Consider the following 22,707-nt stretch of genomic DNA (forward strand, 5'->3'; position numbering starts at 1 on the left):
AGTCAAAGAAGCAAATACTCAGTTATACACTATTTGAAGGAGGATAATAAAAAGCATCACTAATCAGAGATACATTAAAGTAGTAGCATTAATTTCATTCATTATAAAACAGAAAGCAAATCAAAACTAGATATCTGGGGAAGCTCAAAACAGAAAAATGGGACAAAAATAAGGAAGTAAAGAATAAGAAAATAATTTTTAAAAATAAATTGATAGGTTATAAAACTAAAAAAGCCCTGAAAGCTAATTATAGAAAATGATTATCTAATAATTGAATAATAATAATAAATACTTGTTTTTCACTTATAGGTATTGTTCAATGCAGTGTGTGTGTGTGTGTGTTTAGTTGCTCAGTCATGTCTGACTCTTCGAAACCCCATGGACTGTAGCCCACCAGGCTCCTCTGTCCATGGCGATTCTCCAGGGAAGCATGCTGGAGTGGGTTGCCATGCCCTCCTCCAGGGGATTTTCCCAACCCAGGGATCAAACCCAGGCCTCCTGCATTGCAGGCAGATTCTTTACCATCTGGGCCACCAGAGAAGCCCATATATATAAAGTGAAAGTGAAAATGAAGTCGCTCAGTCGTGTCCGACTTTTTGCGACCCCAAAGACTGTAGCCCTGCAGGCTCCTTGGTGTATGGAATTCTCTAGGCATGAATACTGGAGTGGGTTACTATTTCCTTCTCCAGGGGATCTTCCCGACCCAGGGATCGAACCCGGGTCTCCCACATTGTAGGCAGATGCTTTACCATCTGAGCTACCAAGGAAGGCGTTCTTCATATATATACATACATATGTATATATATAGCAATATATATGTATATATATAGCAATAATTCACAGGGTCATTATACTTATCCAATCCTTATAATGACCCTGTGAATTATTGCTAGTACCCTCAATTTACAATGAGGACATTGAGGCATAGAGAGGTTAGGTAACTTTTACCTAAAATCAGAAATATAGCAAGTGACAGAGCTGAGATTTAATCTCACCTGTCTCTTTTGAGTCAGGTCAGTTTCTCTGTAATCCTTCGACCCTTCAGTAACCAGTTGTCTAAGTGATGTCATCACTAACATTGTTTTTTGAGACAGACCCAGAAGGATGATCTTGGGGGTCCGGGAAGATGTGGTACTGACTTCTTCACTGTTGAACCTAAGTTTCATGACTTTGATCTCATTGGGGTCAAACTTGGGCAGCATGACAGAGGCACCTGGTGTCAGATAAACCCAGATGTGGGAGGAGAGAAGAAAGTTGCACTGTGACCTCCTCTGAGCTGAAAGCCGAAAGCCTGACCCAGTACCTCTGTGTTCAATTTCCTGCCTTTTTTTGGGCTACTTGAACTTTTTTTTTTTTGTATTTCATTTAAACTTATATGTCACATTTTGGACTTCACCTTTTGGTATGTTTTGGTTATGCTAGGGGTTACAATAAGCATAATTAAATTTTTATAGTTTAATTGGAATCAATACTTTACCACTTCAAGTGGAATACAGAAATAATACCATCAGATTGGCCCCTTTACCCTTCACTTACTGTCTTATATACTACATCTACATATACATACTTGGAGAACCTCATGACAGAATGTCATTATTTTTGTTGTCAATTGTCAAACATCTTTTCCAGGGCTCTACAAGAGAATAATTGTCCATTATATTAAATATCCCTCATATCATTCTCCAACAAAGGGCTTCTCTACATCACTCCAGACCCTCATTTCTTTCTGCACCCTCTCTCCTGGCCTCAAATATCAAGAATCCTGGATTTTACACGAGGCAGGCCCTTATCCTGGACCTTACTAAACTCTCAGGTCCTGTGGTTTTCTGCTTGTGACTCTGTCGTAAGCTGTGTTAAGGGGACTTCCCTTTTCCTTTGGAGGCAGCAGTAACAGGATCAAGTACAAGTGTTCACAGTTGCTTCCATTAGGTTGCCCTTAGTGCCTGCACCTGAAAATCACCCAGGTCTTTGGAAAAGCAGGGAAGGGAGGGCTCACATTTATTGGAATACCTCCCTCTTATATGTATGCATTCTTCTATTAATAGAAGTGTCCTACTCAGCTCTGATGCAATATAGCCTCTATTGTCTCATAAACATCTCTTTTTCTATACACAAACACACACTCACACACACACATATACACACACCCACTTCATTCCTAAACAGTACAGGTAATATATGTGTCTTCTCCTGGCATTTTAACTAGGAGAGTGTATGCTATGCTCCATATGTGAACACCAGCCAAGGTGACCAAATAATTTATCGTGCAAGCTGGGATACTTTTGACAGTGAAAGAGGATGCTATTACTTATACCGAGACCTTATGAAGTACATCATAAACAGCATTGCAGCTGGGAATGAATGGCCAGTGGTGATGTGGATACGTCTGGGAGGAACTAGTGGAAACAGTCTTGACCTCAGAGGATTGAAAGGGCATGTAAGAGCAATCTCCAGGGATGAAACAGTTCAACCATTCAGAACCCTGTCCCTGAGCTGAAAGGGGCTTCCTTGAGTGCAATATCTTCTCATATTCACAACCGCTTGGCAAGGGAGATGTTATTATACCCATATCAGAGATAAAGAAGGCTTGGAGAGGGAATTCAAAATGTCCCCACAGCCGGAACTGCATAGTACTGACTCCAGCACGTTGCCCTCTCTGATTCCAGACACCAACCTAGAATCTCTGTAATGTGGACTGCATACAAATTTTGACAACAGTGGATCAGGGTTCAGATACCTGGTGCTCTGCTAGCTCTGTGACCTTAGCTGACCTGCATGGTCACAGCATTGTGAGAAAAGGTGCTTATGTTTATGCACTGCTAGCCATGCACCTTGCTCTGAGCTAAATGCTTTCTGCAAGTTATCACATTCACACTTCACTCTAACCCCATCATGTAGGCACTATTAGAAATCACAATTTGCAAATGAAAGAAATAGTCTGAAATAACCTGGAAAAGGGCCCAAGGCATGGTAGATAATAAATATTAGTTCTTCTTTCCATACACAGGTCAGAGCACGGTGTTAAGTCCTAAACAATTTTGTGTTTCATAATATTGTCCTGGAAAATCTTCGGAGTGGTCCCTTTTCCTAATGAATATGCAGCCTCCTCCAGTTTTTCTAAAGGCTTAAGGGTTGCTTGTATAATAGTACAGTGCCTATTAATTTCTTTCTTTCTTTTTTTTTAATGGCCAGAATCCCTCCCACTTTCTTGAAACCATTTTGTCCCATGCTGTGGTTGTGGCCATGCATGAGAAACAGCAGGTGGTGCCAGATGACAGATGGTGTGGGAGCCCGTTTCCCGGTGGGAGGGGGCGCGAGCGAGCGAGCGAGCAAGCGGCAGACAGCTGCCAGGAGCCCGCTCGCTGGCGCCTCGCTCTCAGAAGCTCCCCATCCAGACGCACGCAAGGCGCTGTCCTTTCAGCACCACAAGCTCCGGCTGAGGAGGCAGGACTCCTGGCCGCCCTCCTCCTCTTCAAACTGGTTTGAATCTGCTCTGACCCCCAGAGTGCTGCACAGTAAGTAGGCATTTGTTTTTGCTATAACCACTCCCCAGTATCCTCCAACCCTTGCCCATCCCTTTCACCCCCACAACAACCCTATTTTGTCTAATAACGTTCCAATCAGCAGGATTGACAAGAAAAATTCAGTTGTGCTGGGCTTCTGGGGGTGGGGAGAGAACGCCGTTTGACTTCCAAGGGAGCTGGAAAGAAATAAATGTGATTTGTTTATTTAGTTGGCAATCTTGCAATACGGGGGTTGCTAACTTTCCGTGGAAACAAACAAAAAATGGCCCTTTGCTATTGAGGAAATGGAGGCATTCCATGGCTGAATATCAGGATCAGGTTCAAGACAGTCCTTTTTTGTTTTAAGAAATTGTATCTCCTGTACAACCTACATGTTGTGTAAAAGGGTATACTACACATAGAGGCATTAAATGTGTTTATTGTATTTTAGGGAGATTAATGGGGGGAAAACACAATATAATAAAATAGCTATCAAGATGGTAAGGTGAAATTTATCATACTGCAGGATGACCCAGAATAATAGGATTTATTTTTTTCACTAAGAATTAGCTTTCCACTGAGATTATGTGATTATGTTAGCTCTGGTGTCTTGGCTATATTTTTAAGGTTGTATATTTTGTGTATAAGACTGGGATTTTCCTTGAGTTTCTCAAATTTGAAAGCTGGTAAGTGCCATAGGCAGGTGGCATTTCTTGATGATTAAAGAAGTTTTCCTGGATAATAGGGATCATGTCAGGAAATCTAGCGGAAGACCGATGACTGATGTCTACACTGAAGCCGCCAGAGTGGAGCTGTTGAGGGCAGTGCTGTCTTCTCTGTCGTCAGCCCTCTCTTTCCTGCCTCTCTCCCCACTGTAACTAGAATTCTACTGCTTGTCTTAGGTCTGGGAAGAAAGGCGTCAGAATGGTGAAGCTGAACAGTAACCCCAGCGAGAAGGGAGCCAAACCACCGTCGGTTGAGGACGGCTTCCAGACCGTCCCTCTCATCACGCCCCTGGAGGTTAATCACTTACAGCTGCCTGCTCCGGAAAAGGTAAAGCAGGTGCCCCGGTCCTCATCAGCAGCCCCTGTGCTCCCCCATCTCAGGAAATAAAGCAGCAAGAAAATCCCACCTCCCTCAAACCCTTTCATTCCCTTACCAGCCAAATACGTTCCGTTTCTTGTAAAATGTAGTTATTCCTTCTAGAGACATGACACCTCTTGTGTTGTTTCAGATTTATGGTAAGTGCTTATTCATGTTTTTGTTCACATATGTAGGCAAAAACATTAATCTTTCTTTTAAAAAGTTTTATCACAGTGGATGAATACTAATAAGCTTCTAGATTTGAAGAAAAAGAAAATGGTCTTGATTATTTGAGGAAGGTCTTTTAAAAATTGAGTGCTACAAATCGGAGGACAGAGAATTGGATTCAGTCCAATAAGCATTTAGTTTGCATCTGCTAAAGCCATGTTCCTACCCTGGAAGTTGGTTATAAAAACACACATTACAAAATCCCTCATCAATATAAGACTTAATATAAAGCATCATGGTAAATGCAATGCCTGAGCGTTACGAAGATTGTGAGATCACTGGGGTGGAAACAGCTAAATTCTGTTGTGGCAGAGAGGGAACTGGGAGGACAGGTTAGGTCAGCTGCAGAGGGAAACATTTGAAATTGGTTTTTAAAGGTGAGTAAAATCCTCCCAGGTAGGCCATTGGAGGGAAAGGCATCTAAGGCAAAGGGCACAAATGTGCAAAGCATGGAGAGCTTTTGGAAAATAGCATGACTGGAATAGAGTGTTTTTTGGGGAGGCGTGGCTGGAAATGAGTGACTGGCTGATGGCACATCTCCTGACATGGGAGTAGTCCATGAAGAATGGAGGTGAGCATTTATACGAAAGTGGGGGAGTTATCCTATGAGCACAGGTGGGAGAAGTGATATTAAGATCCCTCTGAGAGAACTTGGGGTTTTATAATGTGAGCTTTTGCATGCCATAAGAGATAGATTAGGAGGCAAATGATGAAGTTCCCTAGCTGAAGAGTGAACAATGGATCATTCCATTTGTTTGATTTTCTCATTGGCATCTCCAGGAGGGCATTGTGTGTCTTAACCAATTGGCTGTATCCAATGAACAGAAGAGAAGTCAAAGCTAGATAAAGGGCCTGGCTGATTGGCTGAGGGTTGAGTCATCTGTTTTGAAAGTGCAGAGGTTGTCAATATGAAAATATGCATAGGGGTTCCAGAAATAAAGAATCACTGAACCATCCTGAGAAACTGATAAGGCCCTTTGAAAATAAAATTTGCTAACAGGCAGTTAACACTGTTACTGTGAAGGAGTAATATGAATTGGGTATTGGTTACCTGTATAGCAGAGGTTCTCAGTTTGTGACTGTATATTAGAGTTAACTGGGGAACCTTGGAAAATCTTGATACCTAGGCCACACCCCAGAACAATTGTATCAGAATCTCTGGGGGGTGAGACCCAAGCATCACTATTAATTAAACCTTCCCAGGTAGACTCCTGTGTGCCGCCAAAGTTGAGAACCACTGTGCTAGATGCACATTACCGGGGGGTTATACATCCATCCACGGTTTGCAGGCAAAAGGTGGAGGAGGATCAGAGAAATTTGGTGATTTATCCAAACTCACAGAGGAGTAAGTGGCAATGCTGGAATTTGATCACAGATTTAGTGGAAACTGAGGACAAGCAGAGGGGATATTCACTCAAAGTTTTGCGAAGTTTTAGGAAGAATCTTTCCCCTGTAGTCTCAAGAATCTTTACGTCCCTGAGAGGCACGCAAGGAAAAGGGACTGGTGAGGTTACCTCTCCCCTTAACTCTACACACACCTGCGGGCCATCCAGAGACATCATGGTCTCTGTCACCCCTTCCTCCTCACCCCATTTCCCACCTCCAAGGACTGCTTTCTCTCCTTGAGACAGGAAATGTGCCTGATAACAACTAAGCCAGTCCAGATGTGCCAAAAAACTGTCCCAAAGCCTGAAGATAAGTACACTGTGGACTTGCAGGCATGGAAAGGGAAATCAGTGCATCCTGAAGGGTGAAAATCCTTGAGTGGACACATCCCCAGGGGCACCTCACAGACTTTGGCAGGTATCCTTAACAGAGCCTTCATACCAGGTGGACCTCAGTGTCCTCTGTGAAGTGAGGAGGATCACACCTACTTCGTAAGAGTCAGAGCAGTGTTATATTTGGCCATATGTATACAGTGCCTGGCACAAAACTAGCCACAAGAGATAATAATTATCATTTTCATTTGCTACTTTTGCTAGATTTTAAGTCAGAAGTACACACGTACACACAAACACAGAATTTTCTTTCATCCTTTCAGTAGTTAATAGGATCTAATAAAAGAGTTGCTTCTTTAATCCAGTTTTTAAAGATGATGAAACTCAGGCATGGTGGTAAAGTCACTTCCCAAATCCGAGAGTTGGTAAGCCTCCTGGAGGATCCAGAGCCCAGGCAGTGCTGTTCTAGAAACTTCCACCTCAGCAGGAATAGGGGGCCAGCTGGCTCAGCCTCAGCCTCCTCGTGGGTAGAGGGAGCACTCAACCTTACAGGGCTTTAGAGAAGGTGAAGCGAGCTCTGACACATTTGTCAGCTCTCTCATTGGGTCCAGCCAGATGGTGAGGGTTTAAAGCTAAAAAGTTATCAGAAAGGTGTATATTAGACCCCAATATCACGAGTTTTCTTCCTGAAAATGTAAAATACAGAGTGTGCTTTGGCATGTAATACTGACAATTATTTCTAGACTTGTCCACTGAGTACTCTTAGTATGGGATGTGAGCTTCTGGGGGAAAGGTTTTGGAGGCTAAGTGGAGAGGAGGAGTATGTCTGAAGCCTTTGCTCTGGGCCAGAAATGGGCCATGCAGGGCATCCACAGCTATGGTTTCAGTTAATCTTCCCAGCAACCCTATGAGGTGGGTGTTAGTGCACCCATTTCACTGGTGGGGAAACTGAGGCTTGGATCAATAGACTTGCCCAAGCTTCACAGAGAGAGTGGAAGAGCTGAGTTTGGAAGCCCAGTGCCCCTGATACCTCGGTTTCCCCTTCTGCACCTTGCTGCCTTCAATAACGAGAAACTTCCCACCCCAGGCAGTGCTTCCTCAGACTCTACATCCCTTCACCCCTGGCCGAGGCTCCTTGTTGTGCTCTCTTGGGCCTGCAGGTGACGCCTGGGGCCATCCTAGAAAGAGAACATCACAGCCTCCAGTGCTCCCTCCCTCCCCAGTGCTGGAGAAGCTGTGCCTACCTTAGGAGAGGAGGCCTCATGCCTGTTTCCCCACCTCTTCTATCACTCTGATCAGTCCTCCACACCACACCTGTGGTAGTGCCCCCAGAGCTGTGATCAGTCCTTCTCCCTTGGAAAGCATTTCTAGTGCTCCCCACAGGATACAGTCCTCCCCACAGGGTACAGTCCTCCCCGCAGGATACAGTCCTCCCTGCAGGGTACAGTCCTCAAATCCTGACCTTGACACTCCAGGTCCTCCATCACCTGCCCCACTGGCTTCCATTCCTACCACTTCTCACTTTGTCCCTTAAACACCAGCATGGCAGAGCTACCTTGAGCCATTGATCTCAACCAGGGGGTGACTCCCCTCCCTGCTAGAGGGACATTTGGCTGTGTCTGGAGACACTTTTTGGTTGTGACAATAAGGGGTGGGGTGCTTTGGGCCAGGAATGCTGGTAAATGCCCTACAATGCACAAAATGCCACCCCTGAAGAACTGTCCTGCCCAAAATGTCTACAGTGCTGAGGTTGAAAAACCAGCCCTGGAATTTTCCATACTGTCCAGGGTGTTTCTTGCTCCGTCCTCCTTGCCCACGCCGTTCCTTCTGCCCAGAATGCCCTGCTTGTCCCTTTTCCTGTCTGATAAGCCAGTGCTCATGGTAGCTGGAAACCCAGTTCAGATGGCAGCTCTCCTGGACACCCTCCCAGGCCACTCATAATTATAGCTAAGGTTACACTTACTATGCTGGGAGGAACTCACTCATTCTTTCATTCACTCATCCAGCATTTCTATGGGGCACCTTCTATGTGCTGGGCGCTACGTTAGGCTATACATACACAGCCAGGAAAAGTCAGGCATGGTCAATACTTTCATGGAGCTTCTAGTCCCAGTGGGAAAGAGGGTCTTCAAACAGGCCAGCACACAAATAGAAGTTCAGAGATGCAACTTGCAAGAAGGGCTATTAAGGAAAGAGTAAGGTGCTAGATTGTAAAGGCTAAGACTTAAGAGGGCTTAATTATGGTGGAACAGTGGTCAGGGAAGGTCCTTCTGAAGAAGCATCCCTGGCTGAGAGCTGGAGGGTGGTGGGGGGGGCGGTGAGGGGGGTAGAGGCAGAGGGGTAAGCATATGGACAAGCCCCGAGAGGAGGAGAAGGACAGTCAGGAGGTCGAGTTGCCTGGGTGTGTGAGTGGGGTCGACGCTGCACGCGAGGTGCCGAGAGGAGGAGGAGGACAGTCAGGAGGTCGAGCTGCTGGGTGCGTGAGCGGGATCGGCGTGGCACGCGAGGTGGAGTGGCCGCCAGTTCACGTGGTACGTTTTCGGAAGGCGTTTAAAGAAGTCGAGTAACAGAATCAGATTTCTATTTTAGGAAGATTACTCTGGCTGCTGTGGGCTACCCAACGGCCTGGTCTCTTCTTCCCCCTTTCTTCCAATCCATCTTCCAAACGAGGCAGCACCAGAGAAATTTCCCCCAAATAGAGGCTACTGGGTTTCTAGCTGCACCCTCCCTTCCATGAGTCGGGGAAGAGAAGAGTGGCGGGCAGGAGATCAACTAGAAAGTCTCTGCTGTGTTTGTGATCGGCACAGAAATGGGGAGATGGACGGATTGATTATGGCAGTGCTGGGTCAGCCCTAAGGAGCTTTTCCCACTAGGCCTGAGAGTCCTGGCTCTGTCTCATCTTTGTAGCCTTGGTTCTGGCATATGGTGGGAAATCGGAAATGATGGCTGAATGAGACCCCTGGCCCCTTGCCTAGTGTAAAGGTAGGCTTAGCTAATCCATTTAAATCTATGCAGTTTGGTAGCTCCCTCCAGGCCATGGGAGCAAGCTCTTGAGAAGTTGGGACATCAGTCTGTAGATACCAAACTCCAGGATGTGCCTTTGGTTTATTTAAGTGACCACGATAACCCAGATAACTGCACAATTCCTCTATGAGGTCATGACCACTATGTCCATATGAAAATAGGCTCAGAGAAGTAAAATACTATCCTAGGACACACCAAAAGAAAACGGTGCAACCAAGATCTGCACCCAGGAGTCTGGGAAATGCCAGCTAAAGGATGGTTATTCCCCTGAAAGCAAGCCAGATAGGCACAATGCTCCTTGGCAAAGGCCCAGATGAATCATGTATTCAGCAAAGCCAGCTGTGAGGCTCTAGGCAGTTTGTTCCTTTCCATTCTCCTGATTACTAAATCTTTACACGTCCCACAGGAGGCTGGCTCACCTGCCTGTGGGAGGAAAGGAATGCAGGCCTTAAAAGATCAGTTATTAGTGTTTGGCACGCTTCACATTTTGTGTGGTAGACCACGTGTGCTCTGTTGTCCTAGAGACTTTATGCAAACCTCAGCTAAACTATTCATGTACTGTGTGGCTTTAGGCATGTTGCTTGGTGTCTCTGGGCCCTTTTTTTTCTTTCTGTGAAATGAGCATAATCGCTACCTAACAGGGTTACTGTGAGGAAACAAGTCAAAATTGTCTAATGACTCAAACATGGGGCTCATTGACAGTTTCCTTCCTCTCCTTGGATATTCAGACTGTGTCTCCCCAAAGTGACATTTCTGGAGGATGACTATAAAAGTAAAACTTGCTGAGAAGGATGGGGTTTCAATGGTGGAGGTTCAGGGTTCGATGGGGCAGATCTGGAAAGAAAGGAGCAAAGGAGACACTGCTCCTGTCACTGAGTCCTGCATGCCTTCTTGGTCTTTGTCGTGGCTTCACCAGAGGATTTATTTTTCTCCCTGATACACAGGATCAGAGAACCAGCAGCCTTTCCCTGGGAAGCAGAAAATGCACATCCCTGCAGATTCCAAGCTGATAGAGCCCCCTTGTTCTGCTCTTCAGGGGCTCACAAGAGGCAGACTGTGCATCACCCCAAATTGGGGCAAAGGCTCTGACTAGGTGATTCCAACAAACAGACAGAAAGTGACCAATAAGCAGGTTGAAAATTCTCTATAATTTAAAACATAATAATTTTAAATGGAACATAACATTTTACATATCTGATTGGCAAAAAAAAATAAATAAATAAAGTGATAATGCCTGGTGTTGCTAACGCTAGGGGAAAGCAGATCTTCTTGTTGCACTCCGGTTGGTTATATAATTTGATGCAGTGGTTTTTAGAGGGTATTTGGACATTGCTTAGAAATTAGAACTGTATATCCCATTTGATTGGTATGTTGCTACTGGCAGCAGAAATTTATCCTATGGATATATTTTTCAAATCTGCAAAGCCATATATGTATGTGGAGATTGGAGTGGTTAAACAAATGTTCTATGAGATTGAAGTGGTTAAATAAACCATAGTGCATGGATGTGGAAAAGTAAGCAATTGTTATAAGGATGAGACAGATTTGCTTGTGTTTGTGCTAATGTGGAAAAAGCAACAGACACATTGTTCCTTTAAAACAACTTTGAAGAATGTGTCATGGAGCCCCATTTGTGGAAATATGGGTGTATGTTTCATTCTTATAACTCATAAAACAGTCTTGAAAAGACACACAAAAAACCATCGAATGGTTAGGGACTATGGATGGGGTGGTTGGGGCCCATTTGAAGACTGTATGTATGTATATATATATATAATTCTACAAGTTTCATACTTATTTTCTTTACCATGAGGATATATCAAATTTTATGCATTTTTTAATAAATCACTTCCATTTCACAGATGGTGAAGCAATCTCGGAGAGCTGAAGTGCCTTACTTGCTTATGTTCATGCACAGAGAGACAGCGAGCTAGTGAGCCAGTGCCCCTGCAAGCAAAGGGTGGCCTAAACAGAGACACACGCATTGTAACAATGCAGTTGGAATTCGAATCCTAATTCTACCACCTACTTGCTGTGTGACCCTGGGCAAGTTTACTAATTAACTCTGCCCCTCTGTTTTCTTGTTAAATTGAGGACCATAGTATCTTCCTTTAAGAAGTGTTTAAAGGGTCAAATGAGAAAATGCATGTCAAATGTCTATCACAATACCTGGCACAGGGTAGGTGCTTAATGCAAGGTTGTTGTTACAATTGGTGTTACAATCATCATCATCAATTCAGTCCCATAGTCAGGATCATTTTTCCTGGAGTGCCCAGGGGTGCAAGAAAGGTTGAACAGTGAGGGGGGCTGAGCTTCTGCCCTGTAGAGGATGGGTCTGGATGGCTGTAGAGACTCCAGCCCAGGCAACTAGCCTCTGCTCAGAGCAGGAGTTGGCAGTCCCTGTAGGACCAATGAAGAGTCCCTCATCTTCCCCAGCTATATGCCTTGTCACAGTTGAAGAGTCATAGACTTACTGGGCTAGCCCATCCATATGTGGCCTTCCAGGCCAATATTCAATTCTACCCTGAGAAGTCAAAGGCCCAGCAAGGAAAAGAGATTTGAGCCCACAGACAGAGCCCTGGACTGGGAGGCAGCAGGTCCATACTGCAGTCTTTGCTGTGTGACCTGCAGCAAATCCCTCCCCCTTTCTGGGCTCCCATGTTCCCATCTGTGGATCAGTGGGATTGGACAATACTACCACTAATGTTCTTTGAACACTGATATCTTACTTGTGTTCTGGGCCTAGTACCAAACTTCAAGGGCCCAGGGAGAGACTCAGACCCAAAGAGATGGAGTGTGAGTTGAGGAGTGAGGTGGTAAATGGGAGAAGGTTCCCAGCTCTGTACCCAGGCCCCATTGGGGTAGCTTCACCTTGTCTCTTTAGGTGCAGGATTCACTCATTAGGGCATTCATTCAATAGCATTTATAGAGCATCAGGTGCCACAGGATCAGAGTTTGAGTGCTATGATTTTTGAATGATGGCCTTACTAGTGGCAATTGATTTGAGCCAGAAGCCCAGGCTCAAGCCTTGAGTCAGCCCATTAGTGGTTATGTGAGGTTGTGCCATCATTTCTGCTCCCCGAGACTCTGGCTCTTGTAAAATGGGGGTACTCTCTCCTTCCTCAAAGTGATTGAAAGGATTGTCTGAGATACAGGATGTAAAGCTTTTGGTACAGTGCCAGGCACATAGCAGGTACCTTAAAAATTATAGAAAAGAGCATCATGTTCTTCAGTTTGAATACCAGCTCAACCACTTACCTGTCATTTGATCATAGGCAAGTGACTGAAGTCTCTGAGGCTAAATTTCCTCATCTGAAAGATGGGCATAATAATGATCTTAAAGGAGAGACGTGAAGGTCAGAGAGAATCTATAAGCGGGGGAGTGGGTGTGAGACTTGATGAGTACACATGAGTAGCACTGTGTCTGGCACACAGGAGGTGCTCAGAGGCAGGTTCATTGTCCTGCTCTAACTTCTCTCTTTGCTGCAAGAATGAGCTGAAAGTACAGCTTAGATCTATTTCTGGCCTGTGCCAGTCCAGCTCATAAAAATACAATTATGCTCCTTGTCAGCACTTCTGCACTTTTATTTATTGTTCCTGCCAATCCTGGGGCCTCTTCATGTGGGAACCTCTTCACTATTGATAATCCTGGGAAGTAGTATTTTAAATTTTTATGATCTGTACTTTGCGCCATCTGAACCACCATGTATTATCTGGCCTTGCCAGCGAAGGGGGAATATATCCAGACAAGGGGTCCTTTTGGGATGAATAATTTATCCCATTTTCACAATGCCAATTATGTTAAATTATGTTCTTCATATCAACTGCCAACAGAACAATAGGGGCTGATGTATTGATATGAGAAGAAAACAAATTTATTTCTTTGCCTAAATTCAAAACGATATTTGAAAACCAGGAGTTTCATTCTTCCAAGTATCTATAAAACCCTACTTTTAATAAAAACAAGTAGAAAGAATTTTTCCTCCCTCCTCCCCACTTTTTCATTACATTTCAGTTATTAATCAAGCAGCTCAGAGCTCCATTTTGCTCCATTTTTTTTTCAACTGCAGAAAATAGAACCTTTTTACCAAATTTGTTTTCTCTCTTCTCTCTTTCTTTGCATAAGCAAGCTGATTCCTCCAAGGTACAATTAATAATGATTGGCTAACATTTCTTATGCTTTCTCCTTCCTAGTACTAAAAAAAGTCACTGTTACTATGTCTCCTTTTATAGAAAGGATCTGTTCTGGCGACAGTCCATGGGAACAGCACACCATGCTTCATCACATGCCCAATAGCTGGTTGGTTCCAGTAACTGTAGGGCTGTTTTTTCTTGCTCTCTGCATCTCTCCAGTGTATCTCCATTGTGCCAGAGGCTTCTCCTCTAATTGTAATGCCTGCCTGGAAAGCCATTCTCTGGTTTAGAAACCTTCCTTAGCTCCTCACTGCTCTCGAGTTCATCTTTAATATGTGAGGCAAGGCATGCAGAGCCTCGGCTTACCCCTCACTTCACCCGCTCTGTTCCCAGTCCACTGATTTGGGAGAATGGCATTGAAACATGCATAATATCATATATGAAACAAATCGCCAGTCCAGGTTCAATGCATGATACTGGATGCTTGGGGCTGGTGCACTGGGATGACCCAGAGGGATGGTATGGGGAGGGAGGTGGGAGGGGGTTCAGGATGGGGAACATGTGTACACCCGTGGCAGATTCATGTTGATGTATGGCAAAACCAATACAATACTGTAAAGTAATTAACCTCCAATTAAATAAATTTATATTAAAAAAAAACTACGTCTTTGTGGTCCTCCCAGGTCCAGCCTCCTGGATGTCTTCTGAATGTTTGCTGGCTGATGCTCTCTTAGTCTAGAAAGCTCTTTTTATTTGGATTTTGGGAGGCAAGGATGGAAGCAAGGAAGATGGTCGGAGCAAATGTTCGTGGAGAGAGGATGGTGCTCTGGACTAGGGAAGTATAACTGGACAAATGGGTTTATTTGAGAGAAAGTTTTGAGGAAGCGGAGACTAGTGGTGGTGGGATGGATCTGGAGACTGAAGGGAAGGGAGGGATCATGAGGGACTCCTGTGTATGACTTGACATAACCATGGCTTATCATGCTGCTGTTTTTCTTAGCTAGGGATTACACAAGGAAGAGAATGTCAAGGGCAAGATGGCTGGGGAAGGTGAGTCAGGGAACCCAAGAGCTTTGCTGTGGACACGATAAATTCAGGTGCGTCTGTCCAAGGGCAAACATCCAGTAGGGTAATCTGAATGCTGAATAGGGTCTGAACTGGAGGTGTAAATTTGAGACTTAGGAGAATAAAGATGGAGCTTGAAGTGATAGGAGTAAGAACCTTCAGAAGGAATTTGTAGGAAAGAAGTATCCCATGACCTAACCCTGAGAGATTCTAATGCTGAGAGGTTAAGCAGAGTGGGTGAGACTTGAGGAGGAAACTGAGGAGGGATGGTCAGTGAGCAGGAAGAGGACCATGGTCCTGGGAGGAGGACCTTTATGGAGGAGTGAGTGAGCAAGCCTGTCAAATATAACTGAGAGGTTGAAAAAGACCAGTCCAGAGGACTGCCCATTTGTTCCAGGCAAACAGGCAAAGACCTGCTTTTGATGTGGAGAAGGGGTTCTAATAAGCTAATATTTCCTTGGGGCAAAGGTAAAATATTAGCTGGGCTGCTTTTGGAGAAAGTATGGCTTAGCTAAAGGGAGGAGCAGATGACTGAGGATGGGCATGGGGTCAGGGGCCCCCTTGTCTGTTGGCCTAGTTTGAACCTGGCGGTTTGGGAAGTATTCTGAAGCCAAAAGAAGTGTTTTCATTAGAAACTCATTCAGAGCATAAGCAACATCGCTTAGGTGTTCAGGGCAAAGCAGGACGTGGAGGGCTATGACCCTGACTCTACTAAACTCAGCATCCCTCCTATTACTGTAAATGGTAGTTGGGATACTATATATACATATAGTATTATATATGTATATACTATATATAGTATACATATATAGTATATATATATCTGTTTTGATCATATAATGGAGAAGGCAGTGGCACCCACTCCAGTACTCTTGCCTGGAAAGTCTCATGGACAGAGGAGCCTGGTAGGCTGCAGTCCATGGGATCGCTAAGATTCGGGCACGACTGACTGACTTCACTTTCACTTTTCACTTTCATGCATTGGAGAAGGAAATGGCAACCCACTCCAGTGTTCTTGCCTGAAGAATCCCAGGGACAGGGGAGCCTGGTAGGCTTCCGTCTATGGGGTCGCATAGAGTCGGACATGACTGAAGCGACTTAGAAGCAGTAGAAGATCATATAAAAATTATTTCATTTATGTTGAACTTGATATAAATGAAATCACACAGGATATAAAAAAATGTTTTGCATCAGATTCCTTCAGTTCAATGTAATGCCTGTGAGATTCACCCATGTGTATAGCATTGCTGTTTAACATTCCATCTTATGAGTAAACCACAATTTATCCATTCTCCTGTTAATAGACATTTGAGTTGTTCTCAGTTTGGGCTATCATGAAAAAAAGTGGTTGTGAACATTTTTGTATGTATCTTTGGGTGGATCCATCATATTCTGAGGTGATTTTTTTTTTTTTTTTTTGCTGGTGCCAAGAATCTATTGCTTTTGTTATGATTTTAGTACATGGCTATCTTACTAAATTCTAATAGCTTTTCAGTTCATTTTTCTTGGAACACACTTGTATCAGATAGAAAGCTTTTCACACCAAATATCAGAAAACCCAGCATAAATTGGATTAAGGCCCAAAGAGTAAGATTTGTCTCCTCCACCCCTGCCCCATGACTGCAGGGTTCAGTGTGGGTCTGGTTTCAGGCAAGGTATGATCCAGAGGGCAGGATGTCATCAGGGCTCACATCCATTTCTCCGGGTTCCTCTTGACTCTGTCCTCTTTTATATGCTGCCTTTTACCTCATCCTGGCTCCTCCTCATAGTAGCAACAAATGCATCAACAGTTTCAGAATGAGGTCCTCACTATACAGTCCAGAGGAAGACCGTGCTCTTTAAGGAGCACTCGTAAAGAGCAAGGAGGCGTCTTCCCCCAAGTTTCCAGTCAGTATTGCCTCATATCCATTTTTTTTATGTAATGACACCTGACTGGCTTGTTTTATTGGAGAAGAGGACGTGGAGTTAACAATGTGAATGAAGACAGTTGGGACCTGAGGTTGGGAAGAACACCCTCCCCTCCCCATACAAGCCCACTGCCCCAAATAAAAAATAACCAACTACGGGAGAGCAGCTGAGACAGCGACTGGGGGGCAGGGGAAGGGCCATGTGTGTGCTGGGAGGGCCCAGAGGCAGCAGCTGCATGAATACACGAGTGTAAGTCTCTGAATCTTCCATGTAGGTCTGTATAAACATATAGATATGCTGTTCGCTTGTCTCCCCTTCTCTTCCTTCTGCTCCGTGCTGCCTGGCGCGGTCCCAGCTCCTCTTTCCACATGAGGGCGAAGGGAAGGGGATGATGAGCAAGTCATCACCGGATGGCTATTAGACTCACATCCATCAGCTTCTGGATTTTCTGTGCTATCCCAGGATTCTTTAAGTGTTCGCTGAGTGCCTGCGGGTCCTTCTGCATCTGTTCCAGGATGAGCCACATTTCTGGGTCACTCATTATTTGCTACACCTCCAGGTTGGCCATGGCCCACCGCTTCACATCTTCAGGGCTGTCGTGTTGGTTGTACTGGGCCATCATGCAGCGCTGGTAACCATCTGTGGCCTCCTTACAGTTGGAGTCCAGGTCGAGTGCTTTCTGGTAGACAGCCATGGCTTTCGTGTAGTCCTTCATCACCTCCAGGGTGGTGGCTTTCCGGGTATAACCCTTGATAAAGGTTGGCTCCACTCCTCACAGTCCTTGAGTGCCAGCTGGAACTCCAGGAGCTTGGTGTAGCAGGCAGCTCGGTTGCTGTACAGTTTGGCATCTTTGGGGTTCTGTTTGATGGCTTCTCTGTAGTGCTTCATGGCCTGGGAGTAGTCCCCTTTCTGAAAACACTCATTGCCTTTGTTCTTCTCCTCCAAGGCCAGGTCAGGATTTATGTAGGCCAGCCGCTCTTGCTCCTTCAAGATTTTCTCTGCCTGTTGGCATTTCTTGACCACAACTGGGGTTCGGTGCTCTGCCAGAGACTTGTTATAGAAATGGATGGCATCCTTGTACTTTTCTTCTTTGAAATAAGAGTTGCCAATTCGTGCATAAGCTTTGGCAATCTGTCGGTAGTCTTCTCGGTTTTCTTGCCCCACTTCAATGGCCTCCTCACTAAGCTCCCAGCATTGACCATAGTCACCCTTCTCAAAGTACACGGCTGCTTGGTGGGTTATGTGAGTCATGTTGGTGGGATCCAGGTCCTTGGCTCTGTCGTAGTGCTTCAAGGCTGTGTCAAAGACCTTCTTCTTATAGGCTTCATTCCCCAGCTCTTTTTCTTTCAGCGTCTGCTTCTTATTCTCTGGAAGATCTTCTTCCATTGGCTCTGGTTTTGTCTCCTTTTTGGGAGGAGGTGGTGGCAGAGGTGTTGCAACTTCCTCCTCTTCATCCATACTGCCCAGATTAACTCCGAGCAGGATGCTAAGAGTAGTCATGATCTAGGGATCTTGCAGTTTCGTGCCCAGGTTGGAGGGCTTGTTCTGCAGCTGCTCGATCAGTTCCCAGTAGGTAGGATCTGCAAGCAGAGTCTTGGTCCTGGGACCACTCTCCAACTTCTGGTATAGATTAGGCATGTTGAAAGGGTTCATGAATTTCCTTTCTGCCAACCGGGCCTCCATATTCTGTAAACCTTCTTTGAACTGAGGATTGTTTGCTTCATGTTTTAAACCCTCCTCATAGGTTTGCTTGGCTTCTTCAAATTGGTTTAAGAATTCAAGAGCTGCTGCTTTTCGTGAATAGCCCTTGCCCCAGTCAGGCTTTAGGTCAGTGGTTTTGCAGCTGTCCTCATAAGCCTTCTGGTAGTCTCCTTTCTTGGCATAGGCCGCTGAGCGATTGCTGCGGAGCACATGGTTCTGGGGGTCTAACTTAATGGCTTCAGAGTAGCACTGTAGCGCATCGTCAGTGTTGCCAGCTCTCAGGGCCTCGTTGCCCTTCTCGTTGAGCTCATTTACCTGCTCCATTGCCTGGTCTGGAACCCCAGTGAATAGACTCCATTGGCTCCGTGTTCCCAACCGTCTCATATACTTTGATCCAAATTGGATAACATGTGCATCTCTGAGTCAATCAAATTTTGTGAACAATAGAACTGTATGTTCTGATTGGCCTAACTTAATTAGGGACCATCCCTGCCCTCAAGGAAGGCAACAATTCCACCAAACCACATGGCTGTTACATAGGACAGGGCTCTTAAAAGGAGGACTAGGGGCTTTTGATTGAAGAAGGGAATGGATACTAGAGAAACAACCACAAAATATTTATTATGGCATTTATAGCAGAATGGTATGCCTGTAATGGGTCATTTTCAGCCCCTAGAGTCCACCCTCAGGCATTGGCTGCATAGCCCTCTCCAACATGTTGACTTACTTGAAGGCCAGAAGGAGCATCTCTCTCCAGTCTGCTCTGATGGAGTTTTAGATAGCATAACATACTCATGGGAGTGACTGTGCCATCATATTCATGGGTCCTGTCCACACTGTTGAGGAAGGAGATTATATGGGGGTGGGGATAGGCTGGGAAGTTTGGGGACTATCTTAGAATGCTGTCTATCATAAAAGACAAAGGCAATTATTGCCCCAAGTTTTATGGGTTACATAGCACATTGACCAGGAAATTTACTAAGCTTAGAAATAGATACTGAGTTGTATTATGTTTATATATACATGCACACATGAGGCATATACACACATATAACATGAAGAATTGGGAGAAGAAACTATAATTCCCAGTTTGTAAATATTTTTTAAAATGGTCAGACATCTAAATATTCTATACATTTCATAACCTGCCAGTTTTTCTAGTACTATCCCAACAATTTTTAATGATTACAATTTATAGAGTATCTTTTAAGTTCACAAAACACGAGCATATTTCATTTGGCCCTTCCCAGAATATTGTGAGTTTCTAATAGAAACAGCTAGCCTATGGAGGCCACACAGCCATCTCTAGAGGGTTTCCCTGGTAGCTTAGCTGGTAAAAAATCTGCCTGCAATGCAGGAGACCCCAGTTTGATTCCTGGATCAGGAAGATCCCCAGGAAAAGGGATGTGATGTGCTGTGCTTAGTCACTTGAGAAGGGAAAGGCTACCCATTCCAGTATTCTTGGGCTTCCCTGGTGGCATAGACGGTAAAGAATCTGCCTGCATGTGGGAGACCTAGGTTCAATCCCTGGGTTGGGAAGATGCTCTGGAGGAGGGCATGGTGACCCCCTCCAGTATTCTTGCCTGGAGACTCCCCATGGACAGAGGAGCCTGGTGGGCTACAGCCCATGGGGTTGCAAAGAGTCGGACACGACTGAGCAACTAAGCACACAGCACTGCCTATGAGCTGTGCTTTTGCATTTGCTCTTGTAGTTATATTAGCTCTCAATTCTTACTTATACACTGAAGTTCATGTGACACCAAAGCATCCAAACACGTAGGCTACATGCTGTTTCACACTTTTGTTTCCTAAACCGTGTGGTTCACTTTGCATAAAATGTCTTGGCTTGTCCACTCAGGAAAACGGTATTCATCCTTGAAAGCCCCCTTTTTTAGACCATGCTTGAAGAGCATCATTCTTGAGAACTCCTTGTGTTGTTCTGTAAGGGCTGGATAGGGAGGACCTACAGGTTGACATGTGCAAGCCAGGCCCAAGCTACATCTGCTTCAGACATCTATTGGAAAAACATTTGGCAGCGCTCAGAGGCAGTGTTTAAAAAAACATTTATTATTGAATAAACGATGTGAGTGCTTGACTTATATTGACTCACATAAGCCTCCTAAAAACTTATGGTTATTTCCCATTTAATGGATGAGAAAACCAAGACACAGAAGGCTCAGCGCTAGAGTTGGGATTCAAGCACATTGTGCAATCTTTCACCTCCCTACAATATTGACAATGTCAGTATCTGCCCCACAACACAGAGTTAAATGAGATAGTGCCTGGCAAGTGCTCAGTGTCTGCTGTACGGTACATTTGCAAAGCATGAGGGATATTTTTTTTTTACTTGTGGCAAGGAGGCTTCTGTTTTCTTCTTCTTTAGAGCAGGAGATGGAAAAAAATTGAACATTCCCTAACCCCATTCTCCCCCCAAATCCCTCACCCTTGTTTGACTGTATCATTTCTTAGTTTAAGGAAGCCAGGGATCACTTTTTATTGTTTGGAGGAGCAGAATTGAAAGAGGGTGGGCCACAGCAACAGAATTTACATCTGCAGGTGAATTCTGTGTGTCAGGGAGGGAGCGGTGTTTTGCATGGGTTGGGACCCAGATCCTCCTAACCAACATATTTAAGTGCCATACAGGAGATGTTCAATCATGGAAGTTCGTCCCCTGCCCCTTCCTTTGTGAGCTGTATTTTGTCCACAGTATGCCTCAGAGACCTTAAAGAGCATTCTTCATAGAATTCTTGCAGGAGTCCATACACTTGACTGTCATTTCTAGGAAAACTCAGGGTGAAAGTTTTCAGTGAAAATTCAGTTAATTTAAGCTCTAATGAGAAGACTGATCATAGTTAGAAGATTGCTTCCTTTGAGCTGTGTTACCTTGGATATGTGACTTGGCAGCTCTCTGCTTCAGTTTCCCTTTCAGGAGAATGGAAATAGTAGTGGTTTGTGGATAAAGTATATGGAGAGCTTGATCTAACCCTGGCACATAATAAATTATTCCAAAAATTTTGCCTATGATCATCTAATTTAACCCTCAAAACAATCTTGTTAAATAGGGGTTATTATTATGATCATTGTCCTTACTTTACAGGTGAGACCCCAAGGCTCAGACAGCTCCTGTGCCCCCCATGACACTGTGGCACTCAGCAATAGTTATTGATTATCTGTCAAGTTTCTTTTTTTCTTCCACTTTGCCTACACAGTGGGATGAAGTTCCATAAATGTCTTGGCAGGTTGACAGCTTATCTTGAAAAGATATTAGCCGCCTCTGCAAAATATTCAGACTTCAGAAAAATAGGATGATACAATAGATTCAATAGACCTTTATATTTTGCTTTGTGGAAGTCTCCAAATTAAATTGGAATTAAGTATATGTGCAAAAGTTTAGCTACAAGATGTTCATCATAACTTACTTAGATAATCCAAACTGTGGAAACACCCTACATGTTAACGGTCAATACTGCTTAGAGTAATTGTAGTAACACATACAATGAAATATTAAAGGACATCAAAAGGCAAACTGAAATCATATATTTGTCTACATGGAAAAAAATGTTAGTGTAGTGTTGTGTGATAAAATGAAGTGCCAGTCCATTTCACAAAAATATATTTGTATAAATAGCTAATACATAAATACAATATAATACATCTGCTGCTGCTGCTGCGAAGTCGCTTCAGTTGTGTCTGACTCTGTGTGACCCCAGAGACAGCAGCCCACATATATGTGCGTGTAAAAACGTCTGAAAAGGTGTGACCAGAATCGTCACCTATGGTTGTCTCTGTTGGAATGGGAAAATATTATGGGTAATTTTAATTTTTAATTTTCTTGTGTGTGTTTGAGGAAGTGTGTGTTTTCTGATCTTTATGCAATATATAGTTAATTCTAGTTACTAAAAAAAAGGAAGAGAAAACTCTCCCAAGTATTTATGTGTGCTAACACTGGTTGATCATTTTAGGTGATTGTGAAGACAAGAACAGAATATCAGCCTGAACAGAAGAACAAAGGGAAGTTCCGGGTGCCGAAAATCGCCGAATTTACGGTCAGTGTCTTGATGTGTAACAGAAAGACTGCATATGAGTCACTGAGTCTAGTCAAATAACAAAACTCTGCCTCTTGAGGATGAATTAGCCTTTCTCTGGCCCCGAAATGTTTAGACAATTTGATAATTGTTAAATGTGTCTCATTTCTTCTTTTACATCCTGTTCCTGTCTCTTTGCCTTTCCATCACAGTCTCCAGGAAATGTGATGGAAATGTGTAAAGAAACGCAGATTGTAGACAGTGGCTGATTGCAACAAATACGAAAACAACAAAGGTAGAGAAAAGTTGACTTAGTGG

General features: G+C 44.2%; 1 protein-coding gene and 1 pseudogene across 1 annotated transcript in view; one reads left to right on the plus strand and one right to left on the minus strand.

Moving 5' to 3' along the window:
* The first annotated feature begins 3,332 nt into the window (after positions 1 to 3,332).
* The window catches only part of NSG2 (neuronal vesicle trafficking associated 2), a 71,151-nt gene continuing 51,776 nt past the window's right edge, over positions 3,333 to 22,707 (plus strand). Inside the window, exons 1-3 of the mRNA XM_061393243.1 lie at positions 3,333 to 3,515; positions 4,406 to 4,556; positions 22,327 to 22,410. Coding sequence (XP_061249227.1) covers positions 4,428 to 4,556; positions 22,327 to 22,410 — 213 coding nt within the window. The 5' untranslated portion in view covers positions 3,333 to 3,515; positions 4,406 to 4,427. The remainder of the gene's footprint in view (positions 3,516 to 4,405; positions 4,557 to 22,326; positions 22,411 to 22,707) is intronic.
* LOC133233341 (stress-induced-phosphoprotein 1-like) lies at positions 17,052 to 18,703 on the minus strand (annotated as a pseudogene).

Source organism: Bos javanicus, chromosome 20 (assembly GCF_032452875.1).
Source record: "Bos javanicus breed banteng chromosome 20, ARS-OSU_banteng_1.0, whole genome shotgun sequence".
Lineage (NCBI taxonomy): Eukaryota > Metazoa > Chordata > Mammalia > Artiodactyla > Bovidae > Bos > Bos javanicus.